Raw genomic sequence first — 20337 nt, 5'->3', positions numbered from 1 at the left:
CAACAATAATAATTTTAAAAAAAGCTTCCTATATATCCAAAATATTTGTAATGTCACCTTTTGTAATAGTCAAGAATTAGAAATAAAGTAGATGCTTATCAATTGGGAAATGGCTAAAGAAATTGTGCTGCACGAATGTAATGAAATATTACTATGCCATAAGAAATGATGTGCATGATGAATACAGAGTAGTTTGTTAAGATCTATATAGATTATTGCAGAGTGAAATAAGCAGAGCCAAGAAAACAATGTAATGGGAAGAAAATAACAATGTACATGGAAGAAAAATCAACAGCAAATGTAACAGAATTATAAAGATCAAATAGAACTTGAATAAAAATATACTTCAACTAAATACTTTGTAATAGAAAAGGGAGGTTTGTAGGTCTTACATATTGCATATGTATTCAGAGTTTTTCAATGTATTGATCAGTTGTGCTGACTTTTTTTCCTCAACTCTAAAAAAATATTATTTGTCAAATGGGGGTTGTTCTTAAGGAAGGTGGAGGGATACCTGAGATACTTTAGTGAAGTAAGAAACAGAAAATATCAATAAAACTTATTTAATATAAAATGCGGATGGTATAAAACACATGACTGTACCTGCCAAGACACAAACAGAAACTATATGAATACAATTACAAAACACTGCACAATTAAAGGCAGATTGAAATAATAGGAAAAATATTACTTGTTCATGGGTAGGCTGAGCCAAAATAATAAAAATAACAATAATGCCTAAATTAATTTATTCAGTTCTATTTCAATGAAACTACTAAAGAATTACTTTTTTAGATCTAGAAAATACAATCTGGAGGAATAAAAGTTAAAAATATCAAGAGAATGAAAAAATTAAGGCAAGAAGTCTGGCAGTAAGTTTTTAGACTATACTACAAAGTGTAATATACTATATGCTATATATACTATATTATGTACTATGCTATGAATCAAAACAATTTGGTACGGGATAAGAAATAGTTTTTAGTCAATGAAATTGATTAGGTACACAATATACTGAAACAAATGAGCACAGTAACCTAGTGTTTGATACCCAAAGATCCCATCTACTGGAACAAGAACTCTTTTTTTTTTTTTAAACTGGGAAAATTGAAAAGTAGTCCAGCCTTTAAAAGCAGGCATAAATCAACATCTCATTATATATTCAAGATAAGCTAAAAATTGATATATGATTTAGAAATAGTGATTTGTAAATTAGGGGAACATGGAAAAATTATCTCACAGATCTATGGAGAGGGGAAGAGTTCATGATCATGTTAAATAGAAAGGATCACAGTCAGTAAGCTGGATAATTTTGATTATATTAAATAAAAAAAGCTTTTGCAGAAAAAAAAACACTGCTACAAAATTACAAAAAAAGCAGGAACCTGGGGGAAATTTTATAGCATGTTTTTTGGATAAAGGTCTTATTTCTCAAATGTATATGAAACTGAGCTGCTTTTTTTTTAAAATAAGAACTATTCCCCAATTGATAAATGGTCAAGGCTTATTAACAGACAATTTTAAAAGAAATCAAAACAGCCAATATTCACATGGAAATATTCTCTAAATAATAAGAGAAATGAAGATTAAAAGGTTATAAAATTGTATACATTTTGACTTAGCAATATCTCTAGCATCTCTATGTTTCAAAGAGATTTTTTAAAAGGACCTATATGTACAAAAATATTTGTAGGGGTTCTTTTTGTGGTGGCAAAGAACTGAAATTGAATCTCATTCATTAATTGGAGAAAGGCTGACTAAATTGTGATACATGATTTTTTGGGGGATACTATTGAGCTATAAGAAATAATGAAGGGATCGATTTCAGAAAAACTTGGGAAGATTTATATGAACTGATTCCAAATGAAATGGGCAGAACCAGAACAATTTACTTAGTAAAAGCAATATTGTAAAGATAAATAATTATGAAAGCCTTAATAATTCTGATGAATAGTAATCTACACAACAATTCCAAAGGATTCATGATGAAAATTGGTATCCCCCTCCCACCAGAAAACTAATAGACAAAGTGTAGATTAAAGCATATTTTTTCATGTTCTTTTTTTTCAGAACATGTCTAATACAGAAATATGTTTTTGATGACTTTGCATGTATAATGAGTATCTTTTTTTTTTTGCCTTTTCAATCAGTGGGAAAGGAGATACAGGAAGGAACAAATTTTCAACTGAAAATGAAAATAAAATAAATAAAGCACAAGGACACTTGCTCTATCTGCAATTGTCTTAGTTACAATTCAGATAGAAACATTAGGGGAGTAGGACTTATTTCTGAATTGTCAATGGTCTGAGTACAAGAAGTGGAATGTTCATGAGTTTTCAAAATCATGAATGTTTTATTCCACCTAGGGAAGCCTATTGGGTAGGAAAGCAGATGCCCTCCATGCTGGCGTTCCCTGCAGTCTTTAAAGAATGAGTGGAAACCTGATAACAGCTTGAGCAGGATTAAAGCACAAGAATTGTCCATACAAGGAGATGATCAGTTAAAACAGAAGCTTGAGAAGAAGTTTTGACAATGTTTGTGGAGAATGTCATAGAGAATTATTTAGAGGAGGAATAAAATGACTGCTTGCTTCAGTGAGGACTCTTTTGGAATTAAATAAAATAAATTTATATTGGACCCATTAAGAACAGTTTCATGATTTTATCCAAAAGAATTCAGCGAAATGTAAGTACAAGTGGAGAAGGCTAATGATTCACATAAACAAGGATAAGAAAGAGCAGGTATCAATAGAGGACAGTGTACTATATTGTCTAAACACAGGGCCAAGATTGGGAAGGAAAGAAAGTGAAGATGGAGTAGAGGCAATAATTAGGGATTAAGGAGAGTATTGAAGAACGCAAGAACTAAAGCTTTAGTTGAGGGTGATGAATACATTTAAGAGGAGTGGAACTTATAAACAACAGATGTAATGATAAAGAAATTCAAAACTTTTGATCATAGAAGTGTAACTCTTGAGAAGAATAGTTTTAAAGAGTTCTGGAAGGTACCAAAAGAAAGGCCATATGTATTTTTATGGAATCTACTCTGTGCCAGGCACTGTACTAATCATTCTGCCAATATTATGTTATTAGATTCACACAACTCTGGGAGGTAATTCAGTTACTATCCACATTTTACAGATGAGAAAACTAAGGCAGACAAAGGTTAAGTGACTTGCCTAGTATCACATAATTTGTAGGTACCTGAGGTCGAATTTGAACTCAGGTCTTCCTATGTTCTATATACTTTATCACATAGCTGTGGTATGTGGTGTGTGGTGTGTGTGGCAAAGACAGGACATAATTTAAGTCCTTGGTTCTAAGGCTTATTTATTACATACTCAGTACTGCCTCTTAACATAATTTCTACATATTTACATTATTTATGCTTAGATTAAATTATTAAGTCACAGTTTGAATGAACATTTTTCTTATTTAAGCAATTCACATGCTTTTGTTTGGAAAATTTGATAAATTGGGCTATATGGGATAAATGGATTTTTTAAAAAGGTTAATAGCATGCTTTTCTTTCTTAGCAAGCTCTCCCTTCACAGTTCATTCACTTTTTGCTAAGGATTCCATCAGCAGGATGTCTCTGATGTCCAACAGTGGCTAAATTAATAAGTAGGAGGTCTTTTTTTCCCTTTAGAAAGTTCTAAAAACGAAATAACATTTTAAACAATACTATCACCTTGTATTCTTATAATTTAATGCAAGCAATAAATACATATATTAATTTAAAAGCTTTTTAGTATGTTCTTAAAATTTAATGATTATATACAAATGAAGTAAAATATAAAAGGAAAATCTGTCTTGCTTGTTAGCAATGGTTATATCAATAGAATGCAAAAGTAAGCCCTGACTGTTTTTGATGTTCCAGCCTACTTTCAACTTTACAGAACTAAATAAAATGAGCTCTTGTTGACACAATTGGTACAATGAATTTTTTTTATGAGGAAACAGACATTAATTGCTAATCACAGCCATATGACATTTGGTATTTTCACATTTCACATTATTCTTCATTGATTCTACTTTTGCCTCAGCAGCAGCTGATACAAATCTAGAAGTGATAAATTAGTAATGTATCATCAGGAAAGGGGGAGATATGGAAGAGCCTTCTGATCTGTTTTTTTCCTTTTGAAAAGGATTTAAGTTCCACAGATTTAATTTTAATTTTCAACTATATCAGGTTAGTGATAATAAAGAGTGTGATGGTTAAGTTTAGTTGTTTACTAAATTTACTCTAAAGTTACTCTAAATTTAGCTATTACTGCTCTTTTCTGCAGGAAGAAAGGGATTTTAGACAGTTTCATAAGGTTCACAAATGTCTTTTTTTGTTCTTTTGCAATTATTACTGCAGTGAATAATAGTAATAACAGTAAGATTAACTTCTTTGACAATAACGGAATAGAATTGTGTGAGAGCACAGCTAGATGGCTCAATAAACAGAGCAGCAACCCTGAAGTTAGGAGGGCTTGAGCTCAAATCTAACCTCAGGTACTTAATACATCCTAGCTGTGTAGCCCTGGGTAAATCATTTAAATTTAGGGAGAAAAAGAGTCAATAGATTTATGTGATAAATCATAAAATATTATCACATGAAAGAAGTTGGATATTATCTAACTTATTTATTTTATAAATGACAAAATAAGCCAAGCCTGAAAAAATAGAATGATTTGCTTCAGTTCATATTACCCATTAGAGACAGGCCTGTTTTTCTGCTCTCCTAATTCCCAGTCCACTGTTTTCAAATACACCATAAATTTTCTGCATTTGCAATGCTGGGAATATTGGAAGTTGTGAAGTTCTTGTTAATTTTATATTCAAGATGAAAACTTCCAAGGATGAATAATTGCAAAATGTCTTTAAAATGCTTGTGTCAGAATAGCATGAACCCTGGTGTGATAAACTAAGCAATGGAATATCATAAGTTTGTGGATTTAAATGGAATTTAGAAATTCATTTCATCTATTATTATTATTTATTTATTTATTTATTTTTACAGAAGACACAACTGAAATCTAGAAAAGTTCAGTGGTATTGTCCAAGATTCCAGAGATAATGAGTAGCTAAGCCAGAATTTGAACTCAAAATACTTTGATTCCAGTCACTACTTCTTTCAATACCTCTCACAAATAGAGGAGATAAAATTATGTTTTGGAGGACAGTACTTGATCGAAAATATGGTTGAATCCCTATAATTACAAGTCACATGAAACTAGTTGACTATAATTTATATTTAAATCTATAGCACCAACTACTTTAGCTATCAAATCTAAGGATTTAATTTTTTTCTAAATTTTCATGTTGCTCTCTTTATAATAATAGTTTATATTTACATAGCAACTTTAAAGTTTACAAAACAGTTTTTTTCCTAACAACCCTGTGAGTCAGCTAAGTGTCAGAACATGGGCTAGTTTTCTAATTGCAAATCCAATGAGTTTCCTCCCTTTATACTCACTGCTTTTTACCTACCCAGAATTCCTAATACTGTGGCAAAATTCAGTTTTCTCATAGTAATCTGTGTCTTCTGTCTTGAAATATGATAGCTTTGAAATATAAACTCTATTTGTTAAGTAGAACTTTATCTTGAAAAGTATTCAGTATTCAAAATTCTGAACCAAGAATACTGCAAGTTCTCAAAATATTTTCTTAGTAATCAAAGGGAGACTGAATATATTCAGAATAGTTTTAAATATACTTTAATATATTTTAACTTTAGGGATTTTTTTTGGTGGTGGGAAGGGAACCCAGGGTTAAATAATTTACTTAGGTCATACAGCTAATAAGTTTTCTCCTGACACCAGGGCTGCTACTCTCTTCACTGTACCACCTAGCTATCTGACTTTTTAAGAAATCTTAAAACTCAGCCATAATATCGAACAATTAAAATTCCTATTTCCTGGCCTTACTAGATAGTAAAAATAAATATTTTTAACCAAATTAAAGATTAGGAATTTGGCTCCATACTTGAAATTGCTTTATAAATGTGAATTCCTTTTATTGGATTTCCATGTTTTTATTCTTAAGGCTAACTCATCTAAGTTATCTGAAATTCCTTTGAGAAACACACACACATGCACACACACATGATACATATCTATATATCTATGTGTACCTATATAGATATATAGATATGTAGACTTTAATAAGAGGAATTATTTTCTTTGGGGCAGTGATTTTAAGAGTGATAAAATGCTGTTGGTTTCCATATCATGTTCAAGTCCATATTTGGGGAAAAGATATATAGAGAAGGGAAAAGCTAACCAGACCAGGAAAGTTAGCCTAGGTTCATATTCCATTTGGGACTATGGTGGAAGACAGCTGGTTGGGCCAAGAGTCAGAAAGATCTGAATGTCAAATCCAGCATCAAACATTTACAAAGTATATAACCCTGGGCATATCACCTAATCTCTGTTTATTTCAATCCATAGGAGAAGGAAATGGTAAACCACTCCTATATTTTTGCCAAGAAAACCCTAGATATTATTGTCTTTAAGATATGACTGAATGAAATCACAAGACCATAGGTCAAATAATATGTAACCTCTCAGAGTTTCAAATTCATCTGTAGAGTGTTAATAATTATACTTATTCCATTTGACTCAGTCATTATGATGCCTAAACTTTGTACAACTTGAAGTGATTATACCCTTTGATTGCAAAGAAATTTGAACATTTTTTCCACTAAAAGTTACTCCAAATCACTTCACATTCCTGGTGGGAAGCAGTGCAGTTATTCCCCATTAGCATCCTACTTTGATTCTCTAATGTATCAGATAAATTAACTGCATTCTCAGAAGTGATATCAGTGAAGTACCTAGGACCTATCAATCTAGGAAGGTTTTTGATCCGAATCTGAAGGATTAGCTTGATAAAGTAGAAGAGTTTCATCACCAGGATGGCTATAAAATAGTGTGATTTTTGGTCACAACTCTTGAAAATTATTCAGTTCAATTAGATCATTGATGGAAATACACAAATGAAATTATAGAAACTTTAAGTATTTGAAATAAATCATTCAGTTAAAATACAAATGATTAATACATTAATTGATTAATGATATTATATATAATGAGCAAGTTCATCAAGAAGCTGCAAAGTATTGTGTAGCTTTTCCATGATGTTTGTTCATCTGCTCTAATGAACAAAAAGCCTGAAGCAGATGAAGCCATTAGAGTTTCATCAGTCATCACATATCACTTAACCACAAATGTTGGGAGTAATTTTAGTATACTTTCTATTTTAAATTATGCTACATTTAAAAATGTACACTTAGCAACTGGCGATTTTTCCAATGATCCTCACAGCATGGATTTAAATTAGAAAGTAGCTAGTAGAAAAATTTCTAGACTATAAGGAAGAATGTCTAGTTTCCAGTCCTGGCTTGTGATCTAATTATCTGATATTATTATCTAACTAATTAGCTGTGATTTGGGGAAGAATACTGAAGCTATCTCTGGTTTCCAATTGTTGTTTCATTTGTAAAATGAAAAAAGAGTAAATCTTATAAGGTTTAGCTCTAAAATATTAAATTATGTGATTGACTAAAGGAAATATAACTTATCCCTTAGTAAATCATTAGTACATAGTACATCATATGTGAAATTCATGGAAATCACCAACAAAACAATTACATGTTAATAAAAAGTCAGAGAAAAGGCTCAATTACTTTGAACAGTATTGGGATCAGAATTCTGGGTGCCAGGATAATAGTTACTAAGATATGATAAGCATAACCTGAGAGTGCTGTTATTAAATATTATATAGGTAAATAGCAATTTGGGGATTTATGATTTGAGGACTTCATATTTGGGGATTTCATAAATAGGAACAGGGAGCCTACTGTGTACAACCTCTTACCAAAACAAAAAAAACCCACTGAGTTTTTCTCTTCTTCTTGAAATCATGTACCATGTATTCTTGTAAAAATTAACATGAATTTTTACATTTTAGCTGTAAGAAAAAGTACAAAATTCCCTTATTAACACCAACCCAACTTTTTAACTTTCAACAATAAAAGAGGCCAAGAAATTAAATATAATAAAAATTGAAATATTTATTCTTTTGGCTCAATAATAATGTATCTCACCATTCTTAAAGGGAATAGCAATTTCTTGCATGCAAGTCACCAATACACTTACTACAAGTCAATAGCTTTATAAAAAGAGTCTACATTAAAATTTTGCTTGTGTAAGAAAAACAAATTATTTTACGTTGGGTAATTATACAATTTTGCTACTTTGCTTTTGTGAATCAAAAGTGTGGATCCCAAATAATTTCTGCAACAAGTCTAGAGCAGCATGAATTAAAGAAAATAAGAATTATCTGTGTAAATAAATACTGAAAGAGATAAGACGATTATGAAAATGGATAGTGAGTATAGTTAGAAACAAATGAACTGGTCTTTTTTCTCCTAACAATGCACTTTGCATTGTAAAATGATTAGAAATATTGTATCAAAACAAAGGAACCCACAAATACCCTTTCTTTTACTTTTATTTTTGAGAAGTTCTTCATTGAAAAGTATTATGGATTCAAAAGTCTATAGCTGATAATTTTTTTTAAAGTGAAAGCATAAGTAAAATAAACTTGCCATGACACCAACCTGAAAATAATCTTCTTATGTACAGAATGCTGACAAATAAAACAATATTTTACAATATTTATATTTAAACATATTTAAAAACAAAAAATGAAGTAAAGTTTTTTAAGCATAATAGGCAATCTGCAAGGTGTTTTCTTAAAATCTTGATAGACACCATATGATAGTCACTTAAATTTGAAAAACAAAACTGAAGAAGCTGTTAAAGGACTGTAAACTATTAGTCATGACAGTAGACAGAGGTCTGGTTGATATTTGTTTTGATTTACCACCAACATATGGCTTTCTAGAATAGACATGAAGAATGGAAGAAGTAAGAAGCTATAGCAGCAGCACAGGCAATATTAACATGCGTTAGTGAGAGCCTCCCAACTATGTATAATGAATGGTACAGGATACATCATATTTGTTGCTGCACGCTTGCAAAAAAAATACACATACTGTGGTACATATTTGATTCATAAGTTATTTATCTGGCCATATATAATTGTTCAAACATGCACCACAGGATAAAATAACTATTTACATAACAGAGGCTGTTTCATTGACAAAAATTCTCAGCTTTGTTGAGAGTAGAAGATGGCTAAGCAATACTGCAGGAGAATGTGGAACAACTATTCTCATGCGATATGTTTTGTCTGTTACTTTGCCGAAACAGGTTCCTTCATCTGCTTTCTAGAAAATAACATTCAACCAAAATAATATATAGGATTTTGATACTTGGAAGGAAATTTGCACTTGCTGAAACAGAATTATTTTCATAAAAATAATTCATTAAAAAAAATTAGAGGAGACTTTACAGGCACATCAAAATGTTTAAAACAAGATACACACAACAAGCTGAAACACTCCCAGATTTAGGGCTATCTAAGAAATAGAAGCATTGTAAATATTGTCAACATTATGTATCTTTTCCCTCTCTGGGTATAAACTAGAATTGTAATGTTCATGATAGCAAATAACTTCTGTCTATGTAATTGAGAGAATTGTAGAACATTTTTCTAAAATTTTAATCTTAAAACTTTAAAATGTGAGAAACAAAGGGTAGTGAATAACTTGTGAATGAAGAAAACGACAAAATAACTAGGTCAAATCTTGTTTTTAAAAATGGCAAATGTTGCATGTGAAATACAGTGAATACAATTACTTTACTAAAACTGTTTGGTATTTATGTAATCACATTGATCACTTTGCAGAACTTAACTGGTCCCTACAGACTAAGTAGCCATTTCTTTCTTCTCTTCAGCTGTATTAGTTGGTAGTGAAAACAGAAAACCCCTGTCAGTGTTGTTACCCTGTTTTACAGAGTTACAGTGATAGAGAGGGTCACTTGTCTTGTGAGAGGCACTGACCTTAGGTATGTTTGAAAAAATAAACAGTCAGTTTGGCATAAGATCTCCTAAAGGAGTCCAGTTGACACAAACACATCACCTTCAGAGGCTGTAAACAATGATCACAAAGAGAGTTCTTTGTTTCTTTACTTTTTATTTTCCCTGACATCTTTCCCTTTACTTCCATTTTCTAGTCTGTCCATTTCAAACTTTTCTTTATCTGGTTTTGTTACACTATCATATGAAGGTGGAGAGGTTGTAGAGGAACTTTCATCTGTCTTTTCAGGAGTAGTGTTACCATTTAGTTTATCAATAATTAAATGTTCTTTACTAGGTAGGTCTACTCTACCTTTATCATTATCATTATTATAGTCATTTGGTACCTTTTTAAGCCTTTGTCTAAAAAGATAGCATTTGAAATTACGTTGAATGATAGCAGCAGAAACCTCTTCTTGTTTCCGTTTCAAAGTAGTTGTAATTGGCTCATAGGAGACTTTGGAAGGATTAGATGCCATAAACCGATCTTCCATCTGTATTCGGAGAGCATCCATCTCCCCACTTTCACCCAAAACACGTTTTGTGAAAGCAAATAAGATGTCAAGGCAGTGAATTCGGTCCCCACTTACCATGGGCAGATCCATGGCTATGAGTTGGACTTTGTTTGGTTTTGCTATAAGAAGAGGTGGATCCAGGGCAGCTGCAAAATCAGAGAGTTTACTGTATTCTATGAACTGGGTAGCATCAGGATCAAACTTCTCCCAAACCTCATAGAACATCTCAAAGTCATCCTCACTCAGTGGCTCCGCGCTCTCTTCAGTTGCAACACTGAAATTCTCCAGGATAACAGCAATGTACATGTTCACAACCACAAGGAATGAGATAATAATATAACTGACAAAAAAGAAAATCCCAACTGAGGGGTTACCACAATCTCCTTTGACTGAGCTTCCAGGGTGAATTGTGTCTGGGTCACAGTCTGGTGGTCCGCTGTTAAGAATAGGTGCAAGCAAACCATCCCAACCAGCTGATGTGGTAATTTGGAAGAGGCAGATCATGCTGTTGCCAAAAGTTTCAAAATTAAACATGTCATCAATTCCATATTCTTTCTTAACATAGGCAAAATTGGACATTCCAAAGATAGCATAGATAAACATGACCAGGAAGAGCAGGAGCCCAATGTTAAATAGAGCAGGGAGGGACATCATCAAAGCAAAGAGCAGGGTGCGGATCCCCTTAGCTCCTTTAATAAGACGAAGGATTCGTCCAATCCTGGCGAGACGAATCACTCGAAACAGGGTAGGGGACACGAAATATTTTTCTATCATTTCGGCTAGAAACATACCTATGGGACAAAGAACAAACTTTTTAATAAGGAAAATTCATATTTCATAACAGTTCTTTAATCTTTACTAAGATAACAATGAGCTAGAAAATTCTGCAAATTACAGACTTCTACAAAGTGTCATTAACTAAAGCAAATTAATAAAATATTAAGTTTTAATAAATAGTTTCAAAGTTTCACAGAACAAAATTACACATGTTACTAAAGTCCCTTCCAGTTATAAATCTATAAATATTAAATGTTGCACAAATTATCTAATCTCCCTGGCAATATAACCTTATTAAATTTAAGAGATTTATGTACTTATTATATGTAAGTCACTTAGATGCTATGGATATTTAGATGAAATGTGACATAATACCTGACCACAAGGAACTTATAATCTAACACTAAGGAGAAAGATATGAATAAATAAAAATGATAAAAGAAAGTACATAGTGAGAAAAACAGAAATATACAGGCAAAATTCTTTAAGAAAATTTGATGTGTAATCCTTATAGCTAGGATATTAAAATGAAACTTTACAAAGGACGTAGCCTTAATGGACATTGAAAAAGAGAATTTCAGCAGGTGTAGAGGTAGACAGATTATGGTCTCAGGTCTCAGAAGGGAGTAGAAGGGCATATACAGATTCAAGAAGGTTGTATGGAGTAAAACAAGTTGAGAGAACAGTCAATTGCCCTGTCCAACTGAAGCATAGAATCCTTATGGAGGAATGATTGAAAGAAGCTTGATAAAGTAAGTTGGAATTATATTGGGAGGATCTTAAAATTCTAGCAAAGGAATAACAGGGAGTATGACATAGTGTTAGAAGTCTTTAGCTCTTACTCACAGCTTCTTAAACACTGATGAAACAACAAGTTGGCAAAATAGGAAAATAATGAAAGCTTCTGAGGAGAATGGCAGAGGCAACTCATGTGTTATTCTAGTTGCTGTGAGAAGAATGAATTAGAGCTGGAAAGGCATTGGGTAAGAAAGGGAGAATAGGAGACTGTGGGAGGTAAAAATAACTCTGCCATCACCAGCAATAGGGAAGGAAGGAAGATCAGCAGGTTTTGACAAATATAAATTTACATTTGAAATTATTGCGTGTGAGGTGCTGATAGATTGCCCATTCAGAGGAAGATTATAGCTGACAGTTGGAATAAAAATACAGAAGTATGGAAGAGTGGATAAAGAGATAACTTCAGGTTTATTAAGAGTTGGGTTCAAATATTTCTTCTGAAACAGATCTACTTTTTGAACTTGGGTAAGTCATAACTTTTTAGTGTACCAGACTAGTAGCATCAAACTCATGTAGAAATGGATCCCTGAAACTGCTTGTTGACATAGAAAACCACAAATTAACATTATCTATCTTGCATTATATTTTTACATATTTGTTCAATATTTCTCAATTATGTTTTAATCTGGTTCAGGTTCATTTGAAAGTTTTGCTAGTATCAATTTTGATGCCTCTAACTCAGAGACGTCTCCAAGACTAATTATAGAATAATGGTCAAGCAGCTTTGGTGTAAGGAGTTTTCTTAACAAGAAATCCCCATATCTACAAAATCACACACAAAATCACAAATATAATTTGACATGAACAGATCTTATCAGAAAGGTTATTATTTCTACTGTCACAAAACCTCTGTATTTTCTCCTTTGTAATTTTACTCAACACAATACTGCAATATCAGTGGGTATCTGGTCTTTCATTTTTTAAAAATACTTAGCCATGTAGCCTACTTTCTTTCTTAGGTATACATATCTTTGATGGCGTCCTTCTTTGTAAGGGAATTAACATTATTTATTAATGGGAGGCAAACAAAAATTTTTATTTTCTGTGTGTGTGTGTGTGTGTAAGAGAGAGAAGGGGGAGGGAAGGATGGAGGGAAAGAGAAAAGAAGAATGTCTTATTACTCAACCATTTTGTTATTATCTTTAAATGCATTTGAATAACAATTAAAGAGCACCACAAGAGATATGTGCGACCTTGTTTTACTAGGCAACACACAATTCCTATAGAGTTTTATTCACTTCAACTTTTGAAATGTTTCTGGTATACAGACTTTCAGGAATTTAGCTGGAGTTAAAATTAATTTTCTTGCTCTAAGTCAGATGAGTGTGTGCATTCTGGGATTATGAGTTGGTATTTGTATAAAGGGAGTCAAAACAGAAAATCTTGGAGAGTTTTTCTAGTTTCCTGGCTTGTTAGTGGTGATGACAGTTATTATTGCACTAAAAAAGTTTTAGCCTCTTGAGTTAGGAAGAGAGGGAACAGCTATTGAGAGTAACAGAGATTATTTTAGTATTCATAAGGTAAGAGGGCCTAGTATCACAAAAGTAAAAAACTTCATACCCTAAAGACATAACAAAAGTGTAATGGAGAATGATGAGGGTAAGCACTGGCCATGTGTATATAGCCTTCATATGTTTGCTGTAGTCATATGTGTTTCTGGTTTTTCTCCTCCTCCTCAGATGTTCCTTGGTCAAACATATATGTGTACTCCATGAATGTTTCTTGCTCATGTGTGTTCTTTCCATGTGTGCTTTCACTCAAGGGAGATGTGATAACTTGTGGAAAAATATACCCCAATTGTATGCATGGAGATAACTTTTCTTATCTCTTAATTTTCTAAGTTATTTGATTAAATGTATTTCGTATCCTCTGGTTGACTAATAAAAATAAACCCAATTAGTGCTCATGAATTATAGGTTTGAATGAGTGGTATCTAGCAGAATTCTGACAACATGCCACTGCATCTGGGAAATTTCTTATATGAGAAGTTCCTATGTGCCACATGAAATTAAATATCTGTATACTTAAGATGTTTTGTGTTATATATTTTTGATACATACTACACATACTACAACAAAAGATATACACATATACATACACACATATAATTAGATAAATCAAATTTAGCATCTTATTAGGCTTCATTTTCACCTCTATTATTAGGTCTCTCCTAAAACAAAGCATATCTTACCCACAATGGAAAGGATGACCACCACAAAATCAAAAATGTTCCAGCCTATGGTAAAGTAGTAATGGCGGAGGGAAATCATCTTCAGCACACATTCTCCAGTGAAGAGGACAATGAACACCAGGTTAATCCGGGAGAGAATGCTAGTCATATCATCACTCTGGTCATCAGTCTCCACCATCATTGTGACCATATTGAGGCAGATAAGAATCATGATGCTGATATCAAAGACTTGTCTGGTTACAAAATCAAAGACCATGCCCTGGAATTTATTCTGTAAAATATAGAATGTTACCTTTCTAGTAAAAGGAAGGAAATTAAAAGAAAAATTAAAGAATTTTAAATACAATATAATGACAAAAAAATGTGCCCTCTGCATTTGAATAGCAGGACCAGCACACAAAAGTGGCTTTTCCTAAATCATAATTGTTCCTTTTATATATACACATTCTTGAGTTCCTTCCAATTTTTTTCTCCATTTCTTTCTCTCTTCCTGGGCTAGTTGTGTTACATGAGAAACAAAGTAATCCAGTAACAAAGCATCCACTAAAAGCATAATAATGATAAAAACCAAAGCTTCTTTAACCTTCATGAACTTTCTTTAGTCTCATGAGAAACAATGAATTGATCAGAAACTGAGCAATTAACTGAGTCTGTTTTCTGTCTTAGTATCTGTAGCACTGAGCATAGTGCCATCTACATAATGGTTCTGCATATATATCTGCTGAATTGGAATAAATTATTTGTCAAATTATGAGATGTAAATGGAAACATCTAATGGATGTCTGCACTAGATGTGAAGAATGGGGAAGGCAGAAGTCACTCTTTTATGGACTTCCTTATGATTTTGATGTAGTTGCTATCTCTACTTCTTTCTATTTCCATGGGACTTTGGAATCAAACATGTTAACAATATTGATGGATTCTTTTCTGAAACACTGAATGAATTAAAGATTGAATTTTAATTAAAGAAAGGATATTTCCTATGCAAACTAGTAAACAGAGAAAGACAAAATAAACCAATAGAAATGAATTATATAAAGATGCTGAAAAGATACAAACTCCAGACAGATGGTAATGTGGAAGTAAGTTGGAAGATCAAAAACTGATCATATGATGGTAGAATCAGGTAAAGTTTTCATGGTGTGGCATGGGCTTGTTAGAATGGGGGAAAGGAAGTTAAAAAATGAGGCAGAGTTAAACACTTAGATTACAGTCATATACCTTTTCCCCCAATTCTTTCAACTCTTGAGTTTATATGAAGACATGCTTTTTTTGTCTAGGGATGTGTAAATTTGGGGCATCACTGGCCCTAGATTACAAATGGGTAGTTTCAGTTTTTGGAAGCTGATAATTCTTAGTCATATTCAGCATAAGAGCAAATTCTTCACTCTTTAATATACCTTGCAAAAAAAAGCTATATATAGATTATACCCCCAAATTTGCTTCATTTATATTAAATTCTCCATGTCAATATGTCCATAGTACAAAGAATTATTCTTACTGCTGGTCTAGGGATAGGTTTCTGGGGTTTCTTCGATCCTAGTTTCTTCATTGCATTATAATATTTTTTCTGTTCCTCTGTCATAAAGATGTCTTGACCTCCAAAGTAAAGAAATATTATGAAAACTGGTTACAATCATTGAAATGTTTAATGTTACTAAAATTATTTTCCTGTAATACATTTGAAATGCTAGTCAACTTGAATAGGTTTTTAAGTTTTCATGTTTGCATTCTGAGATACTCATCTAAGTGTAATGCTTTCCAAATATAAAAGGTGTGAAACTTCAAGCATATGGGACATTTATAGACTAAACAATACAGTGATTGCTTGCCTTCAAGTCAAGAAATCTAATTGTAAAACCTGACTTTGCCACTAATTGTATGACTATGGATCACTGACTTCTTAATTTTTCTTCTCTGTAAGATAAGAGTGACAATATGGTCTATTTCATAGGATTGTTGTGAAATGATTGATTTGTAAAACTTAAAGTGACACATAAATACTGGTTATTATCTTATAAATAAGAAATAATAATAATTCACATTCTTTTGCAGCACATTTGCATGAGATAAACTTATAGAATATGAGAGAACTTACTTGTTTGTTTAAAACATTTGGAAACCCTTGGAAACATAAGCTTCTTTAGCTTTTCAAGACCTTTACCACCTGACTTCATCCTACCTTTCTAGCTATATACTTTCTCCTTACCTCATCCATGTAGAATTATTTTCTTCCTTATATCACTCAGCTCAAGTACTACTTTCTATATAAAAGTCCTTCGGGTTCTTCTAGCTATTGTAGCTCTCCTTCTATAAAATTATTGAATTTAATTTTATATCAATTGTGTATGTGCTTTTATCTGTACATGAAGTCTCTTCTCATAAAATGTCAGCTTCTTGAGAGCCTGGATTGTTTCGTTTTTGTTTTTGTATACATAGTGCCCATCACAGTAACTGTATGTTCTAGTAGGTAGTTAATAAAAATTTGTTGATTAACTGATTAAGTGTAATAAATTATGATTTAAATTCTTTGTTAGGCAGACTTTAAGAAATAAATTCATAATGATTTTTTTTGCTCTGACATAAGCATATACTCCATCCAATAGCACAATTTGTTCTATTTTATTCTGTAGTCTTTTATGACATTTATCTTTAAATAATTTCATAAGCAATTTGTGAATTTTTGAATATAATCCTAAAACAAAGCCACCAGGTTCCCCTCCTGCAGTAGTGTGAGCTTTCACTGTTTTTCAAATACTTATTTGACATCAGTTCTTTCAAACCCGGGATTTTGACTTGATTGTGCAATAGGGGAGGTAATGGGAAATTCTTTGTTTAAAGTGGGAAATAGAATCTAGAAAGCATTTTTCATTGTCACTTAGCCAGTTTCTAAACTTCATACAATTGGAATGGAATATGGAAGAGGCAGTCTGTCAGTCCATTTTTTTGTGGTGGACAACGTAGATATTAGTTGTATTACACTAAGTGGAGAATACCTACATCTAGTTGAAGTCCTAAAACAAGAACCATTTGATTATAATCAGAACTGGTCTAGCAGGTATAGAGGTCTTATAGACTTACAACCCAACCCATAAGTTGGTAAAACATGAAATACTTATCTTTTTTTTTTGCTGATTGAAGTTATCTATGATGACACCAATAAATAGGTTCAGGGTGAAAAATGACCCAAAAATGATAAAGATGACAAAGTATAAATACATATATAAATTGACTTCATATTCAGGTTGTTGCTTTACCTAAACAAAAAGCAAGCATACAATAAGCATTCAGTTGATAGTCATATAAGCAAGTATGTTTTGAGTCTGGGGCAAGTTAATTAACATAAGAACAATTTCTGTCTTACAAAATCTTTATCTGAACTATGTTTCAAATTTCTACCTTGTACCTTATTAAGCGTTCAGACATGAATTTTTCTGACTCAAAGTGCACAATATCCACCTTATTTCCCAACTTGGCTTATATGTAGCAAACTCATCCCAAATTCTCTTCCTATTATGAGCAACTTTTCTAGATTGGACATTCAGCATCTTTCCCATTTAGTCAGAAATTTTTTCTTACAACAAATGTATGTACATTTCAAAATGTAATACTTAAAACAACTGTGATATTATAATTTATAATGTTCTGAGTACTCAATTTAGGAACTGTTATTTTTGTGCATGTTTTTTTAAAGAAAAATACTGCAGATATAAATAGTATATAAATGATACTTACTTCTCGTGAATCAACAGCTGCATACATAATATCCATCCATCCTTTAAATGTGGCCTATAAACAAGACATATTTAAATTCTACAAGAAAATCTTTTCAAAAAAATAAATGGCACTTTCTCAGACAATTACTTGATAGTCTATTTTAAATAACTATTTTCATCCATTATTTTAAGAGGTTGTTATAAAACAAGCTATGTAGTTGCAGTCAGAATTTTGCCTTCTTTTATTTATTCTTGGAAACATTTTCCATTTCTATTCTAAAAACTGTAAATCCAATGATGACACATATATTATGCTTAATGCATACAACCCTTCAAAGGGTTAAAATTATTAATACCAAATTGAATTAAATGCTGATATTTTCTATGTCTACACACCACTAACTCTAGTTCACAAAGTTACTAGTTAATTTCTACAGCAAATAATAAACAGTATTCAACATCAAATCAACAACAAAAGTAATTATTAAGTGTTTTCCTGTATACAAAACAGTGTACTCAGTGCAAAATATACAAATAAATAAACAATTCCTACCCTCAAAAAATTATATTCTGCTGGGAGACAGGGGTAGATATAGGATGTGGACATAAAGTACCATTATATACAAGCTAATACACAGTAGCTTTAAGAGGGAGAGAAGAGGAAGAATTGTGAGGATGAGGGATGGTCATGTTTACATATCAACAGATGAATTAACTTTTGATCCTAGAAGCATAAGGATTCATTGGAGCTGGTTGAGCAGAACAATAACATGATTAAACCTTTGTTTTAGGAATTTCAACCTATCATCTGTATACTAGAGAGGATAGATTATAGTGTAGAAAGACTAATTGTAGGAAAACCAAACAGGAAATTAATAAGTTGGAGGAAATTTTATTAAGGGACTGAACTAGGATGATTGTAGTATGATGAGAAAAGGAAGCAGATCTGAGAGATATTGTGGAGATAGAATCAGCAAGACTTGGACAACTATTGCATATGGATTGTGAGGGGAAGTTTAGAGTCAAGGTTAACTTCAAGGTTGTGAAGATAACTGGAAGAATGATGTTAATTTATGTAGAAATGGGGATGTTTGAATGAGGAATGTGTTTGGGAGGAAAGAAAATGCATTCAATTTGGGACCCATTGAATTTGAGATGATTAACAAATAGTTGATGTAAGAATGGAAAGGTAAAGGATTTATATATATACACATATACATATATATGTACTTATATAACATATAAAGATCCATTTAAACACACACACACAAACACACATATATAAGACATAATTGAAGAGAGTTAATTAAACTTAGAGGAATAAATGAGATCACTGGAGGTCCCAAGAAAGAGCTCTAAAGCATGACCATAGTGAGAGGATGTGCTTTGGATTTTATGGAAATGAGATTGGGGAGTAGTAATACAAGTAGGAAGAGGACCAGAAGAGAACGGTGTCATGAAAAGCCAAGGAGAAGAAAATAAGAGGGGATGGTCTACAATGTCAAAAAGATGAGGACCGAGAAAAGGCTATACATTAGGAATTATCAAGACACTAAAAACCTTGGAGAAAGCAGTTGAGGTTGGTAACCATACTTAAGGTTTAAAAAGTAAGTGTGAGTCAGAAAATGGAAGCAAAAAAGTGTAGATGGCTTTTTATAAAAGTTGGAACTGTAAAAGAGAAGAGAAACATACAGTAAAAGTTTTGAGAGAATGGCAAACAATTTAATATTGTTTAAGAAATAGGGAGTCATGGGCATATCTGTAAACATCAGAGAAGAAGCTTGTGGGACAAGATACAGTGAAGATTAAAGAGACAAAAAGTGATTGAAGGGACAATTTATGGAAGTTGAGAGAAGGAGAAAGAATCAAGAATATAAATAGAAGGTTTGGCCAAAAAAAGGGTTGTCAGAAACTAAAATGAAGACAATGGTGGGGAATAATGTTTAAGGGATTTAGTTATAGACAGGAAAAAAAGAACATCATTAGAGGTAGCCTTTTGGTAAAATCTAAGGAAAGATCCTCTTCCAAGGGGTAAAGAAAAGGGTGGTATTTGAGAAGAGAGTTCTGTTTTGAACAGAAGCTATGGAGAATGTAATTGTGATTAAACTAGGAAAAAGAATTAGCTTACAGATGTGAGTTAGACTAAAGTTAGATAACAAATATTTGTTATCTAATATCTAATGAGCTTGGTGATGTGTTTTCCTACAGTGGTGCTCACCAACACACAAATGTCAGTAGAGAATTAAGAAGTAGAGGTTTGGCAAGATGTGAAGAATGACGGAATATTTGGGCAAAGTATTCAATAGTAGATGATGGTATAAAGTAAAATTGCTAAAACATAAGATGAAAACTATAAAAAGAAGTAA

The 20337-nt window shown here is 32.2% G+C and overlaps 1 protein-coding gene and 1 long non-coding RNA gene across 3 annotated transcripts in view; one reads left to right on the top strand and one right to left on the bottom strand.

Annotated features, from left to right (window-relative positions):
• The window catches only part of LOC127554599 (uncharacterized), a 66290-nt gene that overhangs the window by 21409 nt on the left and 24544 nt on the right, over positions 1-20337 (top strand). The gene's annotated exons all lie outside the window — the stretch shown is intronic.
• LOC127554598 (sodium channel protein type 3 subunit alpha) overlaps positions 8037-20337 on the bottom strand; it is a 135358-nt gene continuing 123057 nt past the window's right edge. For both annotated transcript variants that reach the window (XM_051986248.1, XM_051986247.1), the window contains 5 exons: positions 17991-18044; positions 17375-17512; positions 15757-15861; positions 14256-14526; positions 8037-11280 (listed from right to left, as the gene is read on the bottom strand). In XM_051986248.1, the coding sequence (XP_051842208.1) occupies positions 10085-11280; positions 14256-14526; positions 15757-15861; positions 17375-17512; positions 17991-18044 (1764 nt within the window). In that variant the 3' untranslated portion in view covers positions 8037-10084. The remainder of the gene's footprint in view (positions 11281-14255; positions 14527-15756; positions 15862-17374; positions 17513-17990; positions 18045-20337) is intronic.

The sequence above is a fragment of the Antechinus flavipes genome, chromosome 3 (genome assembly GCF_016432865.1).
Source record: "Antechinus flavipes isolate AdamAnt ecotype Samford, QLD, Australia chromosome 3, AdamAnt_v2, whole genome shotgun sequence".
Lineage (NCBI taxonomy): Eukaryota > Metazoa > Chordata > Mammalia > Dasyuromorphia > Dasyuridae > Antechinus > Antechinus flavipes.
This window is presented reverse-complemented; position numbering and strand designations above follow the sequence as displayed.